Source organism: Leptopilina heterotoma, unplaced genomic scaffold (genome assembly GCF_015476425.1).
Source record: "Leptopilina heterotoma isolate Lh14 unplaced genomic scaffold, ASM1547642v1 Lhet_16, whole genome shotgun sequence".
Classification (NCBI taxonomy): Eukaryota; Metazoa; Arthropoda; class Insecta; order Hymenoptera; family Figitidae; genus Leptopilina; species Leptopilina heterotoma.
In genome coordinates this window covers 2325002-2350932 of record NW_025110874.1, presented here as the reverse complement: position 1 = coordinate 2350932, position 25931 = coordinate 2325002, and the positions used below count along the sequence as shown (strand labels likewise).

Sequence of the window (25931 nt, the reverse complement as noted above, 5' to 3'; positions counted from 1 at the left end):
ACCAAATTTCAATAAATTAATTAATGAATTATTTGAAAATGTTTTAATTGTATATAATTGAATAATTAATTAATTTATTAAGTTATTTAAAAAGAAATTATTGTCAGAAATAGAAAAAATTGAAGATTTTGTATTAGGGAATTCGTGGTAATTTAATAATTTTTGAGGCAAACAAAAATTAGATACTTCAAGCGATTTCGATTGATTTTTTAAAAATAATCGACCATATTGGATCCGCCATTTTGAATTTTTAAAATCTGATGTTAAATTCGTAATCAGCGACCCCGAAATCCTGCGAGTAACAAATTTCAAACGATATTTTGATCAATTTCTGGAAAAAAAATTTAACCACCGGCGAAAGCCTAAGTATAAGCTGTACGTGAGTTTGGATCTTATCATTACATTATTTATGAATTATGAACATAATATGTCTAATAAAGTCGATCAAACCCCGGCAGTCTAAAGGTTAATTTTATGGAATTTTTAACGAAATATTTCATTTGGATTTTCCGATAAATATTGAGATTTCTGAAATTCAGAGGAGAAAATTGAGTGCCAGCTTAACTATTTAGAAGTTCGAAGGAACTATTTCAGTGTAAACTGTATATAAAAACCATTTAAATAATTATAACATTCTATTCACCTAATTAATAAAAAAATAAAAGGTGACATTTCTCCAGGAAATGATATCATGAAGCAGATAAGTTATTTGACTAGTAATTCTAGAGATGATATCAAATTACAAATATTTCCAATTAAATTTTTTTTTTTACTAAATTAATTGAATTAATTAAGTAAAAATAATTAGACAAATTCCTGAAGGATTTCCTTTCTAGACATTCAACATTTTTGGGATATTTTCCAATAATTAATAATTAATATTTAATAACAATTAAATTTAGAGTTAAAATAATTCCAAAACGAAATTATTTTCTCCATGTTTGTGTTTAAAAGCTTTTTTTTACTGCTAGATTTTATCATCAGTGAATAGAAAAGAGATTTAAATTCTTTACACACTATGCTTTTATTTTTAATTTACTTCAAAGCCTTGATGGGATTCTTGTTCCGGCAAGAAATTCTTTAAAGGAAACGAAATTGAGGCTTTAAACTTTAAATGGATTTCCAATATTAACAGTGTGCCTATAAAGAGTGTGGTTTAATGATTTTTTTTTAGAAAGTGATTGTTTGCCTTTTTCGTGTATAAAAATTCAAATTTGTCGTATTTCTGCTTTAGTAGCTGGTAAAAAAAATTTTTTTCCCTTTAATACTAAAGTACCGTGAGATTATCGTCAATTTTTACGATGCATCAATATAAAATGCTTATCGAAATTATTTTTCATGTCAATCGATAATAATAATAAATTACATCATTGTTATCGTTGCATTTAATTTTTTGGTATTGAGTGAATATTTGATTTACATTCCCTTTACATGAGAAAGTATTATTTTCTATTGTTTTCTTGAATTTAATGTTTTAATATAATAACTAATTTGACTTCAAGTTTTTTAAAAAATTGTTTTTTTTAATTGAAAAGTTACTATTTCTGTTTTTTTAGAATTTCCACTACTTTAAATTCGTGAATACAAGAAATCAAAAAACTATTCTCAAAAATTATAATCAAATTTTCAATATTTAGTATTTTTCATAAATAATAAAATTTCCACAGGAATTCAATTAATTTAGAATATCATTTTTAACAAAATTTCGAAAAAATCAATTTTAACAAAATTTTTACACTAATTCTTCACAATAATTCAATTACTTTCACTAATAATAACATTTTTCATGGAAAATAATTTAAAAAAAAAAATTTTCGATTAAATTCGAAGAAAGAATTCAATTATTTTCATAAATAATAAAATTCTTCTCTGGAATTCAATTATTTTTTAATTCTATTTTAAATTAAGAAAAATTCAATTATTTTCACAAATAAAGTTTTCCACAAGAATTCAATTATTTAAAATAAAATTTCATAATATTTATTATACTTCGAAAAAATTAATTATTTAAAACAATGTTTATAAAATTCTTATGAAGAATTCAATTATTTTCAAAAATAACAAAATTTTTCACAGAAATTCAATTCTTTTTAAATATTTTAATAAAATTTGTCGCAATCATTCAATTATTTTCATAAATAATAAAATTCTTCTCAGGAACTTATTTTTGAAAATTTTAATAAAATTCTTTGCAACTATTCAATTATTTTCATGAATAATATAATTTATCGCAGGATTTCAATTATTTTTAATATACAATTTTACCGAAATTCCTCAAAAATTGTAATTATTATTAAAAATTTAATTTCAATTCCTTGAAAAAATCAATTATTTAAAACCATGTTTTTTTAAAATTCTTTAAAAGAATTCAATTATTTACAAAAATATTAGAATTTTTCACCGGAATTCAATTTTTTGCAAATGTTTTAATAAAATTCTTCCCAAGAATTCACTTATTTATAGAAATAATTCATCGACAGAATTCAATTATTAAAGATAAATAACAAAATTATTTCCGAAAATTCAATTATCTTGAGGCATTTTAATAAAATTCTTTGCAAAATTCAATTATTTTTATAAATAACAATATTCATCACAAGAATTCAATTATTTTTACATGTAATAAATTTCTTGTTGATAATTCAATTATTTTTAAAAATTCTAATATAATCGTTTGCAAGAATTTAATTATTTTCAAAAAAAAAAGTAATAAAATGCCACACAGACATTCAATTATTGTCAAAAATTTTAATAGAATTCTTTGTAAAATGTAATTATTATTAAAAACTTTTCGCAATTATTTAAAAAAATTTTTTGTAAAAATCTTCGTAAGAATTTAATTCTTTTCATGAATAATAAAAATTTCTTGGGAATTAAATTATTTAAATTAGAATTTGCATAAAAATTAGTCGAAAGAAATTAATTATTTAAAATTATCATAACATTCTTAGCAAGAATTAAATTATTTTTATAAATATTTAAACTCTTTCGTGAATAATAAAATTCGTTGCAGGAATTCAATTTATTAGCATCAGGATAAGAAAGAAGTAAATATTTTTGCTGGAAAATTCGGAAAAAGTCATGAAAATAAAATATAGAATGGAATTTTTGTCAGTTTTGTGAATTGTCTAAAACGAGTTTTTTTGGTCGTCAAGTTTAATTTTTCGATAGTTACTTTTTGCTATTTTTTTAAAAATTATTATCGAGTGCGAAGTCTGTAACCGTAAAATAAAATCTGTCAGAAAGTATTATAACCCTTTTTGAATTTTTATTTTTCATAAAAATCGATAGATTTTAAAATACATCCGTAATTGTGTAGAAAATATGTTTCTATCAACAAAAAAATTGGCGAATGAAAATAAAATTGATTTTTATTATTTTTGAATCATTTTTTTGAAAAAAAATTTGTTTGGTTGAAAATGCAAAAAAAATACTATTTTTATTTAATTTTTTTATTATGGAAATTCACTTGTTTATTTTTCTATAATATCTAATTTCAAGTCATAATTTTTTAAAATAAAAAAAATAAAAAGATTATGGGAAATTAGTTAGAAAAATAAATAAGTGAATTTCCATCGAAAAAAATTAAATAACAATGGTATTTTTTGCATTTTGAACCTAAAAACAATGTTTTTTTTAAAAAAATGATTCAAAAATAGTAAAAATCAATTTTTTTTCATTCGACAATTTTTTTATGGATACAAAAATATGTTCTACAAAATATTGCGAATGGATTTTAAATTCTATCAATTTTTGAAGAAAAGTAAAAATACAAATAAGAGTCAGAATATTTTCTGACCATTGAATTACTCTCAAAATGTTACTTTAAAAATAATTTTACGGAAGATTTAAATCATTTTCTTGATATGGTTATAAAAATACAGGCGATCCATTTTTATAAATCGCTTTGAATTTAAATAAATTATAAATTTTATTCCAATTTACTCTAATCTAATAATTTACGAAATAAAATTAAAATTTGAATCGATAATCGTCAAAATTGTCGATAATGAAATTTCAACACTCGAATTAAATTTAACACGTGTATATACTATATATTGTTGTCAATTTCCCATGATCAGAATAAATTACATTAATATTAGGACACTAACTCCATTAATGTCAGGCTAAAAGCTTCCAAGGGATCAAATGATATTAAATCGTAAACTACGTAAGCTTTTAATACTCTTCAACTCGTGTATATATAAAGTTTCGATGTTTATTATCAATATATTTGACGAAAGAAAATTATTAGAAATACTTTTCAAGTCATTTGAATAATATTTGTTACTTTATCAAAAGTTGAAATTTCCCATTGAGTTTATATGGCAAAGAGGAAGAAATTACAAGATGATTTATATATATAGAGCTAAAAATTTGAAAACAAGGTCCTTTTCTACGACGCATATATGGAGGTATATAAAAAAGGAGGACGTTAAGCTTGTTGTGAAACTTGTTTAACGAAAAAGCATAAAATAATTTAGAGCTTTATTCCCTGCTGTGTGTAACGTAATTTGCTCAAGTCACGTATTTTCTTTCCTATCGGGGTGTACAAGACATAAAATAAAAGTTTTTATCCTATTAGAAAGAGCATCACACTTGACTCATAAAATCGTTTCCGACAAGACTATTATATTTTCTTCACATATATATTCAAAAATAAGAAACAAAATTCCAAAAAATATTTTCTTTTTTTTTTCAGGGTTTCTACGTAACCTGGAAACCTAGAAAAATTAGGGAATTTTGATCGAAATCCTGGAAAATTGTTGTTTTCAATTTTAAAAGAAATGCGTTTACAATTCTCATAAGTAGATAAACTTTAAAAGATTTTGATTTAAAATTTTAAAAATTTTTAATGAATTTATTAGAAATATAAAAAGAATTTCGATTTAAAAAAAAATTTTTAAACTAAAAATCATTCTTCTGAAACTAGTTAAATTTTTTAATATATATTTTATCAAGTTTTATAAAAAATAATGGAATTATAAAAGAATTTTAATATTAAAAACACTAAAAAGAATTGAATTTTGGAGGAATTACAAATGATTGCAGAAATTCAATTATTTTCAAAATTAGTAAAATTCTTCTCAAAAATTCAATTATTTTCAAAAATTTTAATTCCTAAAAGAATTCAGATAGTTAACAAAAATTTTCATAAAATTCTACGAAAACATTTCATTATTTTCATAAATAATAAAAATTTCACAGGAATTCAATTATTTACAAATTATTTTCATATATTTTTCAATTATTTTCATAAATAATAAAAAATTTCACAGGAATTCAATTATTTACAAATTATTTTCATACATTTTTCAATTATTTTCATAAATAATAACATTTTTTACAGGGATTCAATTATTTTCATAAATAATAAAACTCAATGCTGAATTTCAATTATTTTTAATATACAATTTTAATTGAATTCTTCGAAAAATATAATTATTCTTAAAAATTTTATTAGAATTCGTCGAAAGAATTCAATTATTTGAAAATTTGTTAATAAATTTTGTTATAAGAATTGAATTTTGAGAAACATTTAATTAGATATTTAATAGATTATTTATTTTTGTATTTAAATTATTCAATTTTCGTAGAATTTTATAATAAATTTTGATTTAAGAATGAATTTCAGTTAAAATTTTAGATAATAATTTAATAAAAATTAAATTTTTAGAATTCATAAGAAAATTCTGACTTTTAATGTCTTTTTTGTAGAAAAAAATTGAATTTACGAGAAGTTACAAATGATTGCAGAAATTCAATTATTTTCAAAAGGAATAAAATTCTTCGCGGAAATTCAAATTGTATTCAAAAAATTTCGTCAAAATTTCAATTATCATTATAAATAATAAAATTCCTCTCCAAAATTCATTATTATTTTCAAAAATATTAATAAAATTCTTCGCAATAATTCAATTATTTTCATAAATAATAGAAATATAATAGGAATTCAATTATTTACAAGTTTTTGATAAATTTCTTTGCAATAATTTAATTATTTTTAGGTATAAATAATATAAATTTTTTTTTATAGAATTCAATTATTTTCAAGTATAAATAATATAAAATTTTTTTTAGTAATTAAATTATTTTTTTCATAAATAATAAAAGTCATCGCAGAATTTCAATAAATTTTTAATTAAATTTATTTAAAGAATAAAATTATTTTCAAAAATTTTAATTAAATTCTTTGTGTAACAATTCAAATTTTTTCAAAATAATTTCAATAAAATTCTTCGCAAAAATACAATTATGTTTAAAAGTTTAAAAAAATTCTCGTCAAAATTTCAATTATCTTTACAAATAATAAAATTTTTCTCCGAAATTCAAATATTTTTAAAACTTTTAATAAAATTCTTGTCAGAATTTCAATTATTTTTAATACAATTTTCATCAAAATTTCTCGAAAATTTCTCGAAAATGCAATTACTCTTAAAAATTTTATTAAAATTTGTCAAAAGAATTCAATTATATTATTAATTATATTTATTTTTATAGTTAAATAACTGAATTCTCGTAGAATTTTCTAATAAATATTGATTTAAAAATGAATTCAAAATTGAAATCTTTGAAAATTTAAACTTTTCATACTTTTAATTAAGAATTCAATAGAATTAATTTTTCTCATTAAGTTTAATGGGATTTTTTTTAATTATTTAAAGTTTTTAATTTCTAATACATTTAATTGAAGAATGTCAGAGTAATGGAAATTTCGTAAAATTAAATTGTAAACAAAAGAATTTGAAAATTCACAAAGAACTTTCTCAAAAATTATTAAAAACAAAATGGAAGAATTTTAGTTGAAAATTCTAGAAATAAATAATCGTAATGATGAAAATAATTTTTGAACAAGTTACAGTAAGAAAGTAGCAAGTTTTATAATAATATTCTTATATGTTATTGAATTTCAAATATTTGAAAATTTTAATTTCTATATGAAAAAATAATAATGATTAAATATTTATTTAAAAATGAAATTATTGATGTTTTCGAATAATTTTCGTTTTAAAAACCTAGAAAAGTGAGGGGAACGTGGCAACCCTGTTTTTTGTAAATATTTTTTTTTTATTTTTGGTCCAATTGCAGGGATCACAGACTGTTATGAGATTTCCACAGATCGGAGAATTCGAGAAAAAGTCAGGGAATTTTATCAAAAGTATTGGAGAAATATTAAATTTCTAGAATTCATATAAGAAAATCCTAGTTTTTGGTGTTCAACAATCTTTGAAAATAATACAAAAAATTTATTTCTATTGAATTTTTTAACGATTTAGAAGAAAAAATATTTTTCTATTTAAATTTTTACAAATTGCTTTTCTATAGTGGAAAATTTTCAATATTTTGACTTCAACATCTCAGAGCCAAAAATAGCTAAAAGCTTCAATTTTTTTCAATTGTAGGTCTCCTCGGGAGATATAAAATGAGAGTATTTTCAGCCAGATTCATAAAGTTGAACTTTATTTTATTTTTTTCATTTTTAATTTTGTAAAACAAAGTTTTTGACACATTTTAATCCACACATTCACATAATCTTTCCTTTCCATCTTTACCAAAACATTTAATTAAAAAAAAAATTTTTTTTCATTTTTTATAAAAAACGAAAAAATTTTTTATTTTGTGTTTATAATACAAAATATTTTTTCTTTTTTTATGCTTAATTAAAAAAAAATTAAGTGTTAAGATGGGGTCAAAAGTGACAATGCTAAATTTTAAAAATTATTATTTTTTCAATAAATATTTTTTCCAAAATTCTTTTTTTTCAGCAGAAATTTTGTTTCAAAATAGTGGGAAATTTGAAAGTCAATATAGTAGTAGTGGAAAAATTTAATTATTGTTATTAATTTGCCAGTATAGCATTAACTATCAAATTGTTTAATCGTTAATTAAATTTTCGGTTCATTAAATTAAATTTTCTGTGAAAAATGTCAAAAAATTTAAGTTGTGACCGAATTCTAATATTTTGTACTCAAGATAATTATAAACTAATTATCTTTTAGTTACTAATTAATTCAAAATAATTGAATTACTGCAAAGAATTTTATAAAAATTAGAAAACTTTGTGAATAATTAAATTCTTGTGGAATTTTTATTATTTATGAAAATAATTAAATGTTTTGTGTAGAATTTTATCAAAATTTTGTTTAAATAATTGAATTCTTTTGGAAAATTTTATTAAAATAGTTGATAATAGTAGATATATTGAAAATCATTGAAAGGAGAAAAATTTTCGAAAATAATTGAAATTTTGCCAAAAGTTTTATTCATATTTTTGAAAATAATTGAATTTTGGAGAGCAATTTTATTATTTTATAAAAATAATTGAAATTTTGACGAGTATTTTAAAAAATTTTTGAACATAATTGAATTTTTGCGTAGACATCTGGAGTAATTTTTTTTTAAATTATTTGTCTAACATTTATAATATTGTAAATTTTTATACATTTCATTTCTTTTATAGGTATTTTACCTCATTATTTTGGAAATATTTTACTTTGGAAATTTTTTTTGAAATTTTTTCCTTTGAAAAGAAGAAAATTTTGCTTTATTATTTTCCAAATGAAAATTTTTTTTTCTTCGAATCATTATAATAATAAACGTTGTGACCTCTTTTCAAAAAGTTGCTTTTGCAATTTTTATAAAACATTTAATTTCAGGTCTTTGAAATTTTAAAAAGTCTTAATTTTTGTGTAAAAAAAATAATAATATTGATTAAATATTTAGTTTTTTGAAAATTATTGATATTTCGAATAATTTTTCAATTGACGATATTCACAAAAAGATGTACTAGAAATATTTCTTTATTTATCTAATTATTTCGCCTATTTTGTAAATGTTTTATAAAAAATTTTATTTCTAAATAGTTTGCAATTAATTTTATATTTTATAACAAATCTAAATACAATCTTGTTTAAACTTTCATCGATTGAAATCTAAATTGACTCTGAATTTAATTCAACGAAAGTTTTAATCTTTGAAAATCCAATGCATCTTATTTTTAATTAAGGTCAACGTCAGTTGATCTAAATTTCAATTTACCGAAATTGTAAACAATATTAATTTCCAATTCTAATCCTGATAAATCTCAAATTCAATCATTTTAAACTTGAGTTTGTGTATTTCTTTTATTTATTTATATTTTAGGAACAATTTAGCAAAATCTGATAAACTATTTTTTTGTAATTTTATAGACATGATTTCATGAATATATAAATTATATTGTAACTATTATGCATAACAATAATTTAGAAAACATGTTTCAAAAACATTTATCAGTTTTTATAAACTTATCCTATTTTCCGAAAATTTCAAACATTTTTCAAAAATTATTGACTTTAATAAAAAATATCAAAAAGCTGAATTAAATATTTTCAAAGTTTATAAATTATTTTTCAGAATTGACGCAATAGTGTTATAAAAATTTGAAAAGGAAAAAAATAAATTTCAAAACTTTTGGAACATAACTCGGCTTCGTACTAAAAAGAATAAAAAAATCTAATTGAAATTTTATTTATTCAAAATTGTTATTGATAAAATATTTTACTATCAATAAATTTTAAACTTTTTAATTTTAAATTATTATCAATGAACAAATAAAATTAATCATAATCTCAATAAATGCAAATTATTTATTTTATATGTAATTTTTTTGTCACTTCTTGTCACCTTTTTCTAGAAAATAATTGAATTTCAAAAAAAAAAAAAATTCTATTTAAAAGAAAAAAGTCCTGTGATCCTACAATTGTTACAATTTTGAATTTTTAGAAATTTTATAATTGACATGAATTCTCTTATAATCTAAAAAAATATCTCTCCATTTTTTTATACGCAAGATAAAAGAAATTTTAAAAGTTGTCTAAATTTATACGTTGGCTGAATGAAACGTGATAATGGGGAAGTGCAAAATATTGTTATAAAGAAAAAAAAAGTTTCATATAAAATGTTGAATTTACGAGAAAGGAGCATTATTGAAAATGACTTTTTTTTCGAGATAGAGGGGAAAATTCATAAAAAAATGTCATTTCTATATTACTTTCAAACATATTCTATCAGAAATCGTGATGAAATAGAATTGAAAAAGGTCAAACAGAGAAAATGACATTTAGATTTCGATTTAATGTAAAAAAGCAATAAATTCTGTTTTGCTTGCAGTGAATTTCGATCATTTCAAAATACTCAGAGCCATTGGAAAGGGGAGTTTTGGAAAGGTAATAAGTTTATTCTGCGAATTTACTTCCGTTTAAGTGTAAAATTAGTTTGCCAATATTTTATTCAACGTAGTAATAAAATAAAACTGTTTAACCGTAACTATTTTTCGAATATTTTTATTTCACTGTTTCAAAAAGTATTTTAAATCTAGTTTCAAATTTAATGAGGTTTTTTTCAAAAAAAAGAGACTTCATTAAAAATTTTTCTCTTTTTTTGACGTTTTTTCGAAGTTTAACATTTTTTAATTATTATTCACTTTATTGTTTATGGAAGTATTTCACAATTTACTTAAGGGGAACGTATACCGATACTTTTAATTATATCAAGAAAATAATTTAAATATTCCATAAAATTGTTTTTAAAGTAATTTTTTGTGAGGAATTCAATGGCCATAAAATAAAATAGGTCAGAAAATATTTTGAACCTTTCGAAATTTTTTTTTTTTAAATTGGTAGATTTTAAAATCCATTCGTAATTTGGAAGAAAATATTTTTTTACATCCAAAAAAATTACCAAATGAAAAAATTGATTTTTACCATTTTTAAAGTATTTTTTGAAAATATGTAAAACTTTGTTTTCAGGTTGAAAATGCAAAAAAATACCAATTATTCAATTTTTTATTTAAAAATTCGTTTGTTTATTTTTCTAACTAATTTTAGACCATAATTTTTATATATAAAAAATAAATGCAAAAAAGATACCAATTATTCAATTTTTTATTTGAAAATTCGTTTGTTTATTTTTCTAACTAATTTTAGTCCATAATTTTTATATGTAAAAAATAAAAAAAAATTATTATAAAATTATAATTTGAAATTAGTTAAAAAAATAAACAAATAAATTTTATAAAATCATTGAATAATAGATAATAATATTATTTTTTGCATTTTCAACCTACAAACAATGTTTCTTTTCAAAAGAATGCTTCAAAAATGGTAAAAATCAATTTTTTCATTTGACAATTTTTTGTGCGTTCAAAAACATATTTTCTACAAAATCACGTTTGAATTTCAAAATCAGAAAATTTTTAAGAAAATTAAAATTCAAAAAAAGGTCAAATTATTTTCTGACCGATTTTATTTTATGATCAATTGAATTCCTCACAAAAAATTTCCTTAAAAAGAATTTTGTGGAATATTTAAATTATTTTTTTGATACAGTTAAAAATAAAGGTTTATTCTCCCCATAAAATATAATTAACGCTTTTGCAAAAAAAATCCAACTTTCATTAAAGGGTTTTATTTCTTTTCCTTCTTTCAAATTTCTTGAAATAAGGGTTTGTGGTTTCGATTTTTTTTTCTTATTTCAGTTTTCACGCTCAATTTTAATTAAATAATTCTACATTGTAAAAACTTGGCATTTTTCTAATTTACTAACGAGATTATTATTGAAACAAAAAAATGTAATTTTTTTTCTCTTTCAAGGTTTGCATCGTGAAGAAAAAAGATCGCACCGGAAATATGTACGCTATGAAGTACGTTCACAAGTGGGAATGTGCCGAAAGGGGTGCCTTGACTAACGTTGCCAGAGAAGTTGAGATCCTTTCGAAAGTGGAACATCCTTTTTTAGTGAATTTATGGTTCAGTTTTCAAGGTTTGCAAAATTTCTTTCTTGATATTCTCCCATTATTTTTAATCGAGAAAGAAGCAAAAAAAAATTTTTTTAATTAATTTTCCATTCTTTCTTTTTTTTTTGAGAATTTTCTCGCTCAACAAAATCTCTTTTTTTGCGAGTATTAATTTCATGTAAAAGAAGAGCCCACAAAGAGAAAACGAGAGATTTATAATTCTTTTTATAAAAAAGAAAAACGAGATGAGAAAATGCTCTTTAATTTTTTTTTCTCAACACGATGCAAAATATTTAACATCATATTCTCAAATGTAAAAGACAGTTTTTTCCGAGAGAAAAAATTTCGAGGACTTCTGTCCAAAAGGGTAAAGGTCCTTTTGAATATAATATTAAGAATTTTTTAAAAATTGTTACTTCTTTTGAGTTTTAATTGCCTCTTATAATTTTATTATTATACGTTTTTTTCGTATAAAGAGGGAAAATTTTTTTAAAATAACGTTTTTAAAAGTACAGTTAAAAAGTTGAGAAATCACAAATCATTGGAGAAATTCAATTATTTTCGAAAGTAGTAAAATTCTTAGCAGAAATTCAATTATGTTTAAAATTTTTTTTAAATTCTCGACAAAATTTAAATTATTTTTAGAAATAATTAAATTCTTCTCCAAAATTCAATTATTTTCAAAAATTTTAATAAAATTTTTGTTAAAATTTAAATTATTTTTAAAAAAAATCTCCTCAATTCAATGATTTTTAATATATACTATTTTAATAAAATTTTTCAAAAAAATTCAATTTTTTCCCAAAAATTAATTAAATTCTACACAAGCCTTTAATTATTTTGATAAAAAAATAAAAATTTTCGAAAGTAATAAAATTCTTCGCAGAAATTCAATTATGTTTCAAAAATTAAAAAATATTCTCGTCAAAATTTCAATTATCTTTATAAATAATAAAATTCTTTTCTGAAATTCAATTATTTTCAAAAATTTTCCTCAATTCAATGATTTTTAATATCTACTATTTTAACAAAATTTTCCAAAAGAATTCAATTATTTTCCAAAAATTAATAAAATTCTACGCAAACCCCCCCCCTCCCCCCAGGAATCAATTATTTTACAAATTTTTTACAAATTTCTTCGCAATCACCCAATTATTTTCATAAATAATAACATTTTCATAGGTATTTAATTAATTTCGTAAATAATAAAACATTGAATTATTCGATGAATTATTTATTTTTGTATTTAAATAATTGAATTCTATAGTAGAATTTTCTAATAAAACTTTTAGCTTATATGTGAATATTAAAAGGAATATATATTGTGAATTTTGAGAAATAATTAAATAATGAAAAGGTTTCAAATTTAAATCTTTGAAAATCAAAATTTTTCATATTTTTAACTAACAATCCTATCGAATTAATTTTTTTTACAAAGTTTAATAGCAATCTTTTTTTTTAAATTATTTAAAGTTTTTATATTTTCTAATATATATTTAATTGAAAAATGAACGAATAATTGAAGTTTTGTTAAATTGAATTGTTAACAAATGAATTTGAAAATACTCAAAGAAGTTTTTCAAAAATTATTAAAAATAATGCATTTAAAGAAGAATTTTAGTTGAAAACACGAAATAAAAATTGAAATTTTTAAAAGTTACAAATTAATGTAGAAGTTAAATTATTTTCAAAAATAATAATATTCTTTGCAAAAATTAAATATTGTTCAAAAATAATAAAATTCTTCTTAGGGATTTAATTATTTTCGCAAATAATAAAACTCAACGCAAAATTTCAATTACTTTTTATACAATTTTAATCAAATTTTTCGAAAAATATATAATTATTCTTAAAAATTTTATTCAAATTCGTCAGAAGAATTGAATTATTTAACAATTTTTTGATACAATTCTTTATGGGAATTGAATTTTAAGAAACATTGAATTATTCAATAAATTATTTATTTTTGTATTTAAATAATTGAATTCTCGTTCAATTTTTTAATAAAAATTGATTTAAAAATGAATTTCAGTTAAAATTTTAGATAGTGCGAAGATTAATTTAATTAAAACTTTTAATAGTTAATTTAAAAAAAGATATTGCTTAAAATTTTTTTTAAAACTTTTTTCGCAAAGTTTTTTTGAAAATTCTGAAAAATAAGATTTTTGAAATTTTCCAATTCTATTGTTTCAAGATAATTGAATTTTTATAAACAAATAATTGAAAATTTTGGAAATAATTGAAATTTCTTTACATTTCATTAGTTTAAAAATAATTAAATTCTTTTAAAGAATTTTATATAAATTTTTCGAAAATAATCAAGGGAAGTTAGTCACCGTAGGTATAATTTTATTTTTAAAATATAAAGTCCCTCTTAAAGTTTTAAATAAATTTTTGCTTCTAAAAGTTATATTATTATATTATTATTTAATAATTATAATTATTGAACTTCTCTTAAATTTATATTTTTTTAAATTTCTGAATGTTTAGATAATTGATATTTATTTATTTTTTAAGCAAATTAAATTTTTATTGATTATTAAGTACATAACTAATTATTACTGCTTACTATTTTCAAAAATTTGAATAAAATTCTTCGCAAGAATTCACTTATTTTTATAAATAATAACATTCTTTGGAAGGATTCAATTACTTTTAGAAATAGTAAAATTCTTTGCAGAAATTCAATTAGTAGCAATACATTTTAATAAAATTGAATTAATCAAAATTTCAATTATAATTATAAACAGACAAGATTATTTTAAAAAATTGAAAAAATTCTTTGTTTAATTCAATTATTATTTTCCAAATTTTTAATTAAAATTATTAAAAAAAACATTATTTTCAAAAAATTTAAAGAAACTCGTCAAAAAAATTTAATTATTCATAAAAACTAATAATAAAAAATTTTGAAGCCATTTGTATATTTATTTATGTTTGAAATCAAATAAATTTAAATTTGATAAGAAAAAAAACCGGTAAAAAACCAGGAATTTTGTTGAACGAAAATAGTAGACACCCTGAAATTATTTGAAATTATTTCTAAATTTAATTAAAAGTAAAAAACAAGCGGACAAGTTTGATATTTTAGGGATGACTAGCGGTGAACCGAAGTGAGATATACAAGAAGTGAATTAACTAGACAATGTAATTTACATGTGAAATTACTCTTACTAGATGAAGAAGATTTATTCATGGTGTCCGACCTACTTTTGGGTGGAGATCTAAGATATCACATACAACAAGTAGTAAAATTTAGTGAAGACAGCATCGTTCTATTCGTCGCTGAAATTGCCCTCGCTCTCGACTATCTACAAAATCACAAAATTATCCACAGGGATATAAAACCTGACAACATTGTCTTGGACGAGGACGGTAAGATATTTTTTTTCCAAATAAAATAAATTGTTAATTCTTTCATTTTCTTTTAAAAATAAAAATCAAATCTAGTTTTTGTTTTTCAGTTATATTAGGTACAAAAATGAGTCATCTAAAAAACATTTTTAATTCAAGTATAAAATTTTATAAGCTTTTTGTTAAAAAGAATATATTTTTTCACGAGTTTTTTTTTTACTAGGTACTCAGGTGCGATTTTAAAAATGAAAAAATATTATTTTGCGAAATATTTACAGGGAAAAGACAAATACAAATAAATATTGAAAATGAACCAGTGAAGATAAATTATGAATTTGAATTAGTGTCTTTCTTTTTAAATTTAGAGAGGATTTTACTGCTTGCTTTCTACAATAGCCATTTTATGGCAAAGCTCGTACAACCTATAAAAGTCAAAGGCGAGTTTTCATTAAGAATTTATTCCCCGTCGCAAATATAAAAGAAAACACTTTATAAGCAAATGCGTTTAAATAATTTTGTCAATTATGAAAAATTTAACTGCTTTTAGAAACTTGAGGACAATCTTAATATTATTATCTAAAAAAAAATAAACACGAAAATAAATTTGTCACTTTGTTATCAATAATTACTAATACAAGGTTGATACAAGTCTGGGAAAAGTCGGAGAAAGTAAAAATAATCAGGGAAAAGTCAGAAATTTTTAAAGTACAGGAAAAAATTAAACTTTTATCATTCATAAGAAAATCCTGAATTTTTGCGTCTTTTTTGTTTGCCTCATAAAGTAACAAATTACCACGAATTCTAATACAAAACCTTCAATTTTTGGCAAATATTTCAAAAATAATTTAATTCTAAAAGAGTTTCGCTTACAATTTTCATAAATTAGATAAACTTCAAAAGGTTTCAATTTGAAATTTTAGAAAACTACAATTTTCAATGAATTAAATTAGAAATTTTTAAGAACTTAGATTTTTGAAAAAATGTTAATAATTCAAATTGTTCTGAAACTTGTTCAATTTAAAAAAAAAATATTTAATCAATTATTAAAAATAATGGATTTATATATAGAAACATTTTAGTTAAAAACGCTAAAAAATTGAATTTTGGAAAAGTTAGAAAAGTTAGGAATAATTGCAGAAATTCAATTATTTTCAAAAGTGATAAAATTCTTCGCAGAAATTCAATTATGTTCAAAAGTTAAAAAAAAAATTCTCGTCAAAATTTCAATTATCTTCAAAAATAATAAAATTCTTCTCCGAATTTAAATATCTTCAAAAATTGTAATAAAAATCTGTGCAAAATTTCAGTTATTTTCAAAAATTTTCCAAATGAAATTAATTATTTAAAAAAAGTTTTTTTGGTAAAATTCAACGCAAACATTTAATTATTTGCATAAATAATAAATATTTGACAAGAGTTTAATTATTTATAATTTATAAATTTCGTCACAGAAATTCACTTACATATGTTCAAAAATTAAAAAATATTCTCGTCGAAATTTCAATACAATTATAAAATTCTTTATAAAAAAAAAATTCTTTTCCAAAATTAAATAATTTCAACAATTTTAATAAAATTCTTTGCAAAGTTTCAGTGATTTTCAAACATTTTCCAAAAGAATTCAATTATTTAAAAAAAAATTTGATAAAATTTTACGCAAACATTTAATTATTTTCATAAATAATAAAAATTTCATAGGAATTCAATTATATTTACAAATTTTTTATAAATTTCTTCGCAATAATTTAATTTTTTTATTAATAATGAAATTTTTAAAGGGATTCAATTATTTTCATAAAGAATAAAACTTATTGCAGAAGTTGAATTATTTTTAATACAATTTTAATCAAATTCGTCAAAAAATGTAATTATTCTTAAAAATTTTATCAAAATTCGTCAAAAGAATTCAATTATTTTCAAAAATTTTCCAAAAGAATTCAATTAAAAAAAAATTTTTTTTAATTAATAATATTCAACACAATACCTGTTTAATTATTTTCATAAATAACAAAATTATTACAGGGTTCAAAAATTTAAAACAATTCTCGTCTCAATTTCAATTATTTTTGTAAATAATGAAATTCTTCTCAAAAATTCAATTATTTTAAAAATTTTAATTAAATTTTTTGCAAAATTTCAGTTATTTTTAAAAGTTTTCCAAAAGAATTAAATTATTTAAAAAAACTTTTGATAAAATTCTAGGTACGCAAATATTTAATTATTTTGATAACCAATAAAAATTTTACAGAAATTCAATTATTTACGAACTTTTTATAAATTTTTACGCAATAATTCAATTATTTTCATTAATAATAAAACTTTTTACAGGGATTCAATTAATTTCATAAAGAATAAAACTTATTGCAGAAGTTGAATTATTTTTAATACAATTTTAATCAAATTCGTCGAAAAATGTAATTATTCTTAAAAATTTTATGAAAATTCGTCAAAAGAATTCAATTATTTTCAAAAATTTTCCAAAAGAATTCAATTATTTAAAAAAAAATTTTTTTAATTAATAATATTCAACACAATACTTATTTAATTATTTTCATAAATAACAAAATTATTACAGGGATTCAATTATTTTTATAAATAATAACATTCTTCTTAGAAATTCAATTATTTTCATAAATAATAAAACTTTTACTTATCGCAGAATTTCAATTATTTTTAATACAATTTTAATCAAATTCGTCAAAAAAAAATATAATTATTCTTAAAAATTTTATCAAAATTCGTCAAAAGAATTCAATTATTTAAAAATTTATTGATAAAATTCTTTATGAGAATTCAATTTTCAAAAAAATTCAATTATTCAATAAATTATTTATTTTTGTATTTAAATAATCGAATTCTCGTAGAATTGTTTTAATAAAAATTGATTTAAAAATGAATTTCAGTTAAAATTGTAGATAATAATTAAAAATTCTATTGCAAGAGTTATTGTGTGAATTTTCAGAAATAATTTAATTTTGAAAAGGTTTCAAATTAAAATCGTTGAGAATTTGATTTTTTAAAACTTTTAACTAACAATTCTGTAGAATTAATTTTTTTTGAAAAAGTTTAATTGAATTTTTCTTTGCAATTATTTCAAGTTTTTATTTTTTAATATACATTTAGTTGAAGAATTTGCGAATAATAGAAATTTCGTGAAATTGAATTGTGAATGAATGGATTTCAAAATTCTCAAAGAACTTTTTAAAAATTTATTAAAAATAATAGATATTTAAAGAAAAAATTTTAGTTAAAAATTGTAGAAAATAATAATTGATTTGAAATTATGAAATAATTAACAGAAGTTACAGTATATTCTTAAATAATATTAAATAATGATTTTACCACTCGGTATTTTTTAATTAAATTATAAGTTGTTGAATTTCAAAAAAGTTTGAATTTAAAATTTCTAGTAATTTATAATTTTCCAATGAAAGAAATTCGTAAATAAAATTTAATAGAACATTTTCTTGAGTATCTAGTTATTTTTAGAGTGAATCAAAATATTCTTTAGGGTCAGAGAAAAAGTGAAAATTTTGTCTGGAAAGCAGAGAAAAACAAAATTAATTTTTTTGTGTCGCCCCTTTTATAGAAAAGCACAAGAAACAAATACTTTTGATCAAAGTGGGAAAAAATAGAAAGAAAGAAAGACAAATTTATGAAAAAGAATATGAAAATGAAAAAAAGGAAGTAAAATAAATAATACTGAAAACCTTACTTTTTGTGAATTGCATATGTTTGAACACGTTTGCCCAGTACTCGCATTTTGACGGAAAATAATAATAGAAGGAGAAAAATAATTGTGAGAAAAATGGGAAAATACCGGAGGCGGAGGGTAGAAATCGACTGACAAAGTTCAACAGGGGTTATGAAGCCACAAAGGATCTATATTATAGTTCACTGTGGTTTCAGAGCGAATTCATTTTCTACCTCGAACCAGCTCGTTTATAAATGCACTTTTTATGGCGGTTAAACAGTAATCTCAGCTGTTATACATATATATAAATTCTCCATTATGTCTTTCAGAACTTAAAAAGGACCAAACTTTTATTCAAAATCACATTTTCAATTCTCTTTCTCACGGCGTTTTTCAACAGAAATTTTTTTTTACTTTTTGTCTTTATTTACAACTTCTTTCAAATTTATGAAATTTATCATAAAATTTCTTTTTTTCTTTTTTTCTTAAAAAAAAGTTTGAAAATGAATTTTAAAACATAGAAACTGACAATAAAAAAACTTCAATTAAAATGTATGTAATACAATTATTTTGATTCTATTTTTTAAATTTCTGAATTCTTTCTTATTTTGAATTCTCTGTTTAAGTATAAAAAGAAGATAATTTCTCCTCTTAAAAAATCTTTGATATTTATATTACAATAAATGTTTGAGTTTCAAAATCTTTAAAAAATTTTTTTGTTTTTTACAAATTATAAAAATTTGTTAATAAAAAGTGCGCAGAAAATGCAAGTAAAATAAAAGTGTATAAATAAAATTAAAAAAAGAAAAAATCTGAGAAGAAGACTAAAGCACAAAAAATGAAATGTATACATTAAAGATAATTACATTATTTTGTTGTACTTTTTTTAGAAAGTTATATATGAAAAGAAATTTATACTCATTGTATATTCTTTATTACTATTAAAATGTGATTTTTGAAAAGATGAAAAATAAACATCCAGTTGTATAGAAGAAATTAAGGGTGGCATGACAAAAGGGGTCAAGCGGTAATTTTATGATATTACAGAAAGCAGGAAAAAAACCAAAAATTCTGCTAAGTCATTAAAAAAAATAATTTTAAGAAAAACGTTTTGAAATCAAATTAAATAAAATTTATCAATATTTCAGGTTTATATTCGAATAATATACTGTAAAAAGAAAGGTACAAATTTAGTACCAAATTTGATGTCAGATTTACAAAATTTTAAATGTCAAACGATTTTTTAAAAATCAGGCTTCGCACTCATCTACTAAAACCTACTATTTACTACTTTTTTACGCTATGGTACTATTTGGATACTTTTTTTTAGATTTCAGCCATTAAAAGTTACTTTTTTCCATGTTTGAGAATTTACAATATTTTAAATTCGCTAATACTTGAAATCAAAAAAGTATTCTTAAAAATTATAATCAAATTCTTTAAAACGATTCAATTATTTTCAAAAAATATTCGAAATTCAATTATTTTCAATATCTAATATTTTCATAAAATTTTGCAAAAGAATTCAATTATTTAAAAAAAAAAATGATAAAATTCAATTATTTTCAATAAATAACAAAATTCCCACAGGAATTCAATTAACTTAGAATAGCATTTTCAAAAAAATTTCGAATAAATCAATTATTTATTAAAATTTTTTACAATTCTTCACAATAATTTAATTACTTTCACTAATAAAAACATTTTTCATAGAAATTTAATTTTTTTAAAAGATTTTTGATAAAATTCTAAGCAAGAATTAAAAAAAAAATAATTCAATTTTTTTCATAAATAATAAAACTCGTCAAAGAATTTCAATTATTTTTTACTGTTTTAAATTAATTAAACGAAAAATTCAATTATTTTCACAAATAATGTTTTCCACAAGAATTCAATTATTTAATAAAATTTTCATAATAGGTATTTATTATATTTACATAAGTAATTCTTCGAAAGAATTCAATATTATATATCGATCGATAACAAAATTATTCCCGAAAATTCAATTATTTTGAGGCGTTTTAATAAAATTTTTTGCAAAATATAATTTTCATAAATAACAATATATTCATCGCAAGAATTCAATTATGTTTAAAAGTAGGCAATAAATTTCTTCTTAGAAATTCAATTATTTAAAAAAATTCTAACAAAAACGTTCGCAAGAATTCAATTATTTTCATAAATAATATAATGCTTTTTAGGAATTCTATTATTTTCAAAAAAAATTTAATAAAATGCCACACAGACATTCGAATATTTTCAAACATTTTAATAGAATTTTTTGTAAAATTGAATTATTTTAAAAAACTTTTCTCAATTCAATGATTTTTAATATCTAATATTTTCATAAAATTTCCAAACGGAATTCAGTTATTAAAAAAATATTTTGTAAAAATCCTTGTAAGAATTGAATTCTTTTCATAAATAATAAAAGCTGCTTTTTGCTAGTTTTTTAAAATGAATTATAGAGTGCGAAATCTGAGAAATTCATCAGATGAATCCATTGAATTTTTACACTCGCCCTACTTTTGGTCCTCCATATTGGATCCGCCATTTTGAATTTTTACATTCGGACTATAATTTCGTCTAATTTTTGAACATTATTATCATTATTATTCGAATATAAATTTAAAATTTGACATAAAAGAAGTTTTAAAATTCGAGGTATGAAAAATGGACATTTTTTGCGGAAACTGTTTTTAAATTTAAATTATAATGAGGAATGTACAATAATTAGCAAAAGAATAATATTCAAATTGTTTAAAATTACATGTTGAATAAAGCGCGATTTCTAAATGCACATAAAATTTTCACGCTAAGTTTAACAGCAAAATTAGAACAATATTTTTAATCTTATTAAGCTATTCATAATACAATTCGAATATTCCAATTTTTATTAAAAGCGAGATTAAAAGCGCAATTGAGAAGAGATTAAAATCCTTTTACAAAAATGTGTAAATGAATTTACTTGATTTTTTTACGAAAAAATTCCAATTTCGAAAAATTGGCACGATGCTTTTTGTCATGTCATCTTTCAAATATATGAAAATATATTTCTTTCACTCTTTTTTATAATTTTTCGTACTACTTCACAGTATGTAATTTAGAATTATAATTAATATAATTAATTAATACAACACAATTATTATAATTCATTATAATTAAATTAATAATTTAGAATTATTTCAATTTTTAATTAGAAATTAGGATAATGTTCACTTTTTATAAATTAAAGTAATGGAGCAATTCCACGTAAAACGATCAAGTAAAAAAATTTAATTATCTAGGATTAGCTTGAAACTCCAGTAAATTGTTATTCTATAGGTATAAAGTACTAAAATCCTAAAATATTAAATTTTTAAAAATAAATTTTGTAAATTATGATGATTGCACTTATGACGTTTTAAGAGAAATAATTAATTTTGAATCTGTATGATTTCGACAAAACTAGACAGATTTTTGTTTTTATAATATGATGAATTTTAAAGCATTTTTTGTCTACTTTTCAATTTCGAAAGTCTTTTTTCAAACAAAAATTTTTTAACTCCTCTTTTTGAAAAGTAAGCCTTACTTTTTAATTTTATCAATAAAAATACCTCTTTTTCAATTTTTTATAACTTTCATTGGAAAGCTCAGATTTTTTCCAATAAACTATGTAAAGTTTAAAAATTGGACAATAAGTTTTCAAGAAAATTAAAAAAAAGTGTTTACAAAGTTAGTTTTTTTCTTTTTCATAAAATATTGTTGTGAAACTTTTATTTTTATAATTTATTTTATTGGAAAAAATCTCAGCTTTATAATAGAAGTGATTTTTAAAGAGTAAAAAAGGGATAGTTTCGTAAAAAATTGAAAGAAAGATTTTATTTTGATAAAAGAGGAGTTACAAATTTTTTTAAGAAAGATTTTTGTCATTGAAAATAAGTACAAAAAAAAATGTTTTAAAATCATATAACAAAGTCCCTGAATGTCTAATTTTTTCGATTTGATTATTTCACGTGGAATTGATCAATATTGTCCCAAAATTTTAGTTTCAAAAGTTTCATAAAACTAGAAATTCAATATTCGAAAATTTTAACAAAACTCTTGTCAAAATTTTAATTATTTTCATAAATAATTAATTATTAAAATTAATGGATTTATACAAGAATTTTAGTTCAAAACACTAAAAAAAATTGAATTTTGGTAATAAAATTCTTCACAAAAATTAAATTATATAAAACAATTTTTTTTTAAATTCTCGTTAAAATTTTAATAATCTTTATAAATAATAAAATTCTTCTCCAAAATTCAATTATTTTCAAAAATTTTAATAAAATTTTTCAAAAAAAAATAAATTAAAAAAAAAGTTTTAATAAAATTCTTTGCAAACATTTAATTATTTTCATAAATAATAAAAAAAAGTTCATAGGAATTTAAGTATATTTACAAATTTTTTATATATTTTTTCCCAATAATTCAATTATTTTCATAAATGATACAATTTTTACAAGGATTCAATTATTCTCATAAATAATACAATTTTTTTAGGTTTTCAATTATTTTCATAAATATAGTTAAACTCATCGTAGAATTTCAATTATTATTTTTAATATAATTTAAATCAAATTTTTCTTAAAAATTTTATTAAAATTCATCGAAAGAATTCAATTATTTAAAAATTTGTTGATAAAATTTTTTTTGAAATTATTTGAACCTTTTTTTAATAAATAATATAACAATTTAATAATTAATAATATTAATAAATAATTTATTTAAGGAAGAATTTTAGTTAATAATTCTAGGAAATAATAATTAATAAAAAATAAACTTTATATATTTTATTGGAAAAAATCTCAGCTTGATAATAAAAGTGATTTTTAAAAAGGGGAAAAGAGGTAGTTTTCGTAAAAATTGGAAAGTAAAATTTTATTTTGCGGAAAAGGAAGGGTTACATTTTTTTTCAAGAAAGATGTTTGACATTGAAAATAATTCGTCAATGTTTGTAAAAGTTATATTTAATATATCAAAGTCCCTTATATAGTTTCAAAAGTTTCATAAAATTATAAATTCATTTTTTTTAACTTGAATTTCCGACAAGGTTTTTTTAAAATTATTTTAAAATATAACTCACAATTATTTTAAAAAATAAATTAAAAATGCAGTAACAATCTATCAAAAAGTGGATAATTTCAAAATTTTTTTTTGATTTTTAATATTTCACGAAATAGTGAAATATGCCTTTGATCAGTCGGGCGGACAGATAAACAGTCAAAATTTTTATTTATCGTATATTTAGAATCTCTTCTACCTAGAACGTTATATTATGAAAAATGTTTCAAGTTCTATAAGCAAATATACAAACAAAAATCTGATTTTATTTCTACAGGTAACATTTATATAAATTTGTAGAGATTTGTCGAAATGAAAAATAATTTATGGAACCAAAAGTGGTTTTTAAAAAGAAAGATGGGAATGGTAAATGCAGTGAAGAAGAAACTTTTTTGATTAAAAGAAATTTTCTTGAGTGCGCGAAAACTTTTTCCGAATCTATACATATATTGAGAAGGAAAATGTGCACTTTAAAAAAAAAAGCTTCAAGTCGAAAAGTTTTTAAATTCATGGTGAAATATACAGTTATTAATTTTAAGGGGATCTTCTATCCCTGCTTGATTCTGATAATAGATAGCTAAATTTTCATAATGGCTGGAAGCTTCAGGCTATTTGACGCTCGAAATTGCCTTTGAATTATTTAAAATTTTCTCTTCGGGTCCTACTCGTTATTATATCGTTGTTTACGTTTCAAGTGTATTGACAAATATTTTCTTTCTCAAAAATCATTTATACGTTTTATACAGCTACAATACGCGACAGTTTTTTTCAATTTAAATTAAAATTCTTTGTCAAATAATTTCAATATAAACAAATTTTATTGTTAATTAATGTCAAATTAGAAAAATTATTATTATTATATAATAATAATAAGAGATAATCTGTCCTTACGTGAAGTTAATGTTTTTTTAATTCCAAATTGTTTTATAGTTCGAATTGTTATGTCCAAAGTTTGACAGTTAATTTGTAAATATAATAAAATAAATGTAGTAAGAAAATTTAACCCAAATTTCAAAAACACGATTGCTTTTAAAAATTGCAACAAAGTTTTTTAAAACAAAACATTTATTTCAAAAATTCAACTAATTTACAAAAAAATGTAAACTATAAAATTTTTTAAAAAACTAAGTTCTTTAGAATTTTTAATTAAAGTTACTCAAAATTGAAAGTATTTTTTTTTAAATTGAAACAATATTGGTCAATTTTATAAAATTTTATTAAAATGAATTTTATATTTTAAAATTTACAAAAATTATTCTATTTAAATAATTAAATTCTCCTAATTGAATTCTGATAGGAATTGATTTAAAGAAAATTCATTTAAAATTTTGGATAACAATTATTGAATATTTAAAGCGTTATAACAGAAATTTTAGGAATTTATTAAATTTTAAAAGATTTTTAAATTAAATTCTTTGAAAATTTAAGGGAAGCAAAAGTATAAAAATCTTTAAATATTTATTTTTAAAAATTATTATAATTTACATTATTTTTCTTTGAAAATTCTTAAAATTTTGAATAATTTTTTATTCAAAAATTCTAAAAAAAATAATTGAATTTTGGATGAATTACAGTTTTAATTTTTAGAAATAATTAAATTTCAAAAGGTTTTTCATTGAAATTATTTGAAATATTAATTCCTGTGGAAAAATAAATAAAAATAAGTAACAAAATTTGTTTCTTGAAAAAATATAATAAAAAATTTTTTTAAATAATTATATTTGCGAAAGTAATGTTGTTAAAAATTGAAACCATTGAAAATTTTGGTTGGGTACAGTTTTTCTAAAACGTATTTTCTAATTTTTTATTTTCTAAAAAATTTTTTTTCTAATAAAAATTTTCTAAAAAAAATGTTGTACAAATATATTAATTTTGGAAATTTTTGTACAAAAATGATGCAAATTATTATTTTTTTTTTTCAAAGAAGAACAGAATTTTGTTAAAAAATTGTGATAAGAAAAAGGAATTTTATAAAAATTTTTCTTCTCTTTCAGAAAGAAACTTACAATTTTGTAAACA

The 25931-nt window shown here is 19.9% G+C and overlaps 1 protein-coding gene across 3 annotated transcripts in view; it reads left to right on the top strand.

The window, feature by feature from the left end:
* The window catches only part of LOC122498832 (serine/threonine-protein kinase 32A), a 56416-nt gene that overhangs the window by 22380 nt on the left and 8105 nt on the right, over window positions 1-25931 (top strand). For all 3 annotated transcript variants that reach the window (XM_043606785.1, XM_043606786.1, XM_043606784.1), the window contains 3 exons: window positions 10153-10208; window positions 11634-11802; window positions 14954-15151. In XM_043606785.1, the coding sequence (XP_043462720.1) occupies window positions 10153-10208; window positions 11634-11802; window positions 14954-15151 (423 nt within the window). The remainder of the gene's footprint in view (window positions 1-10152; window positions 10209-11633; window positions 11803-14953; window positions 15152-25931) is intronic.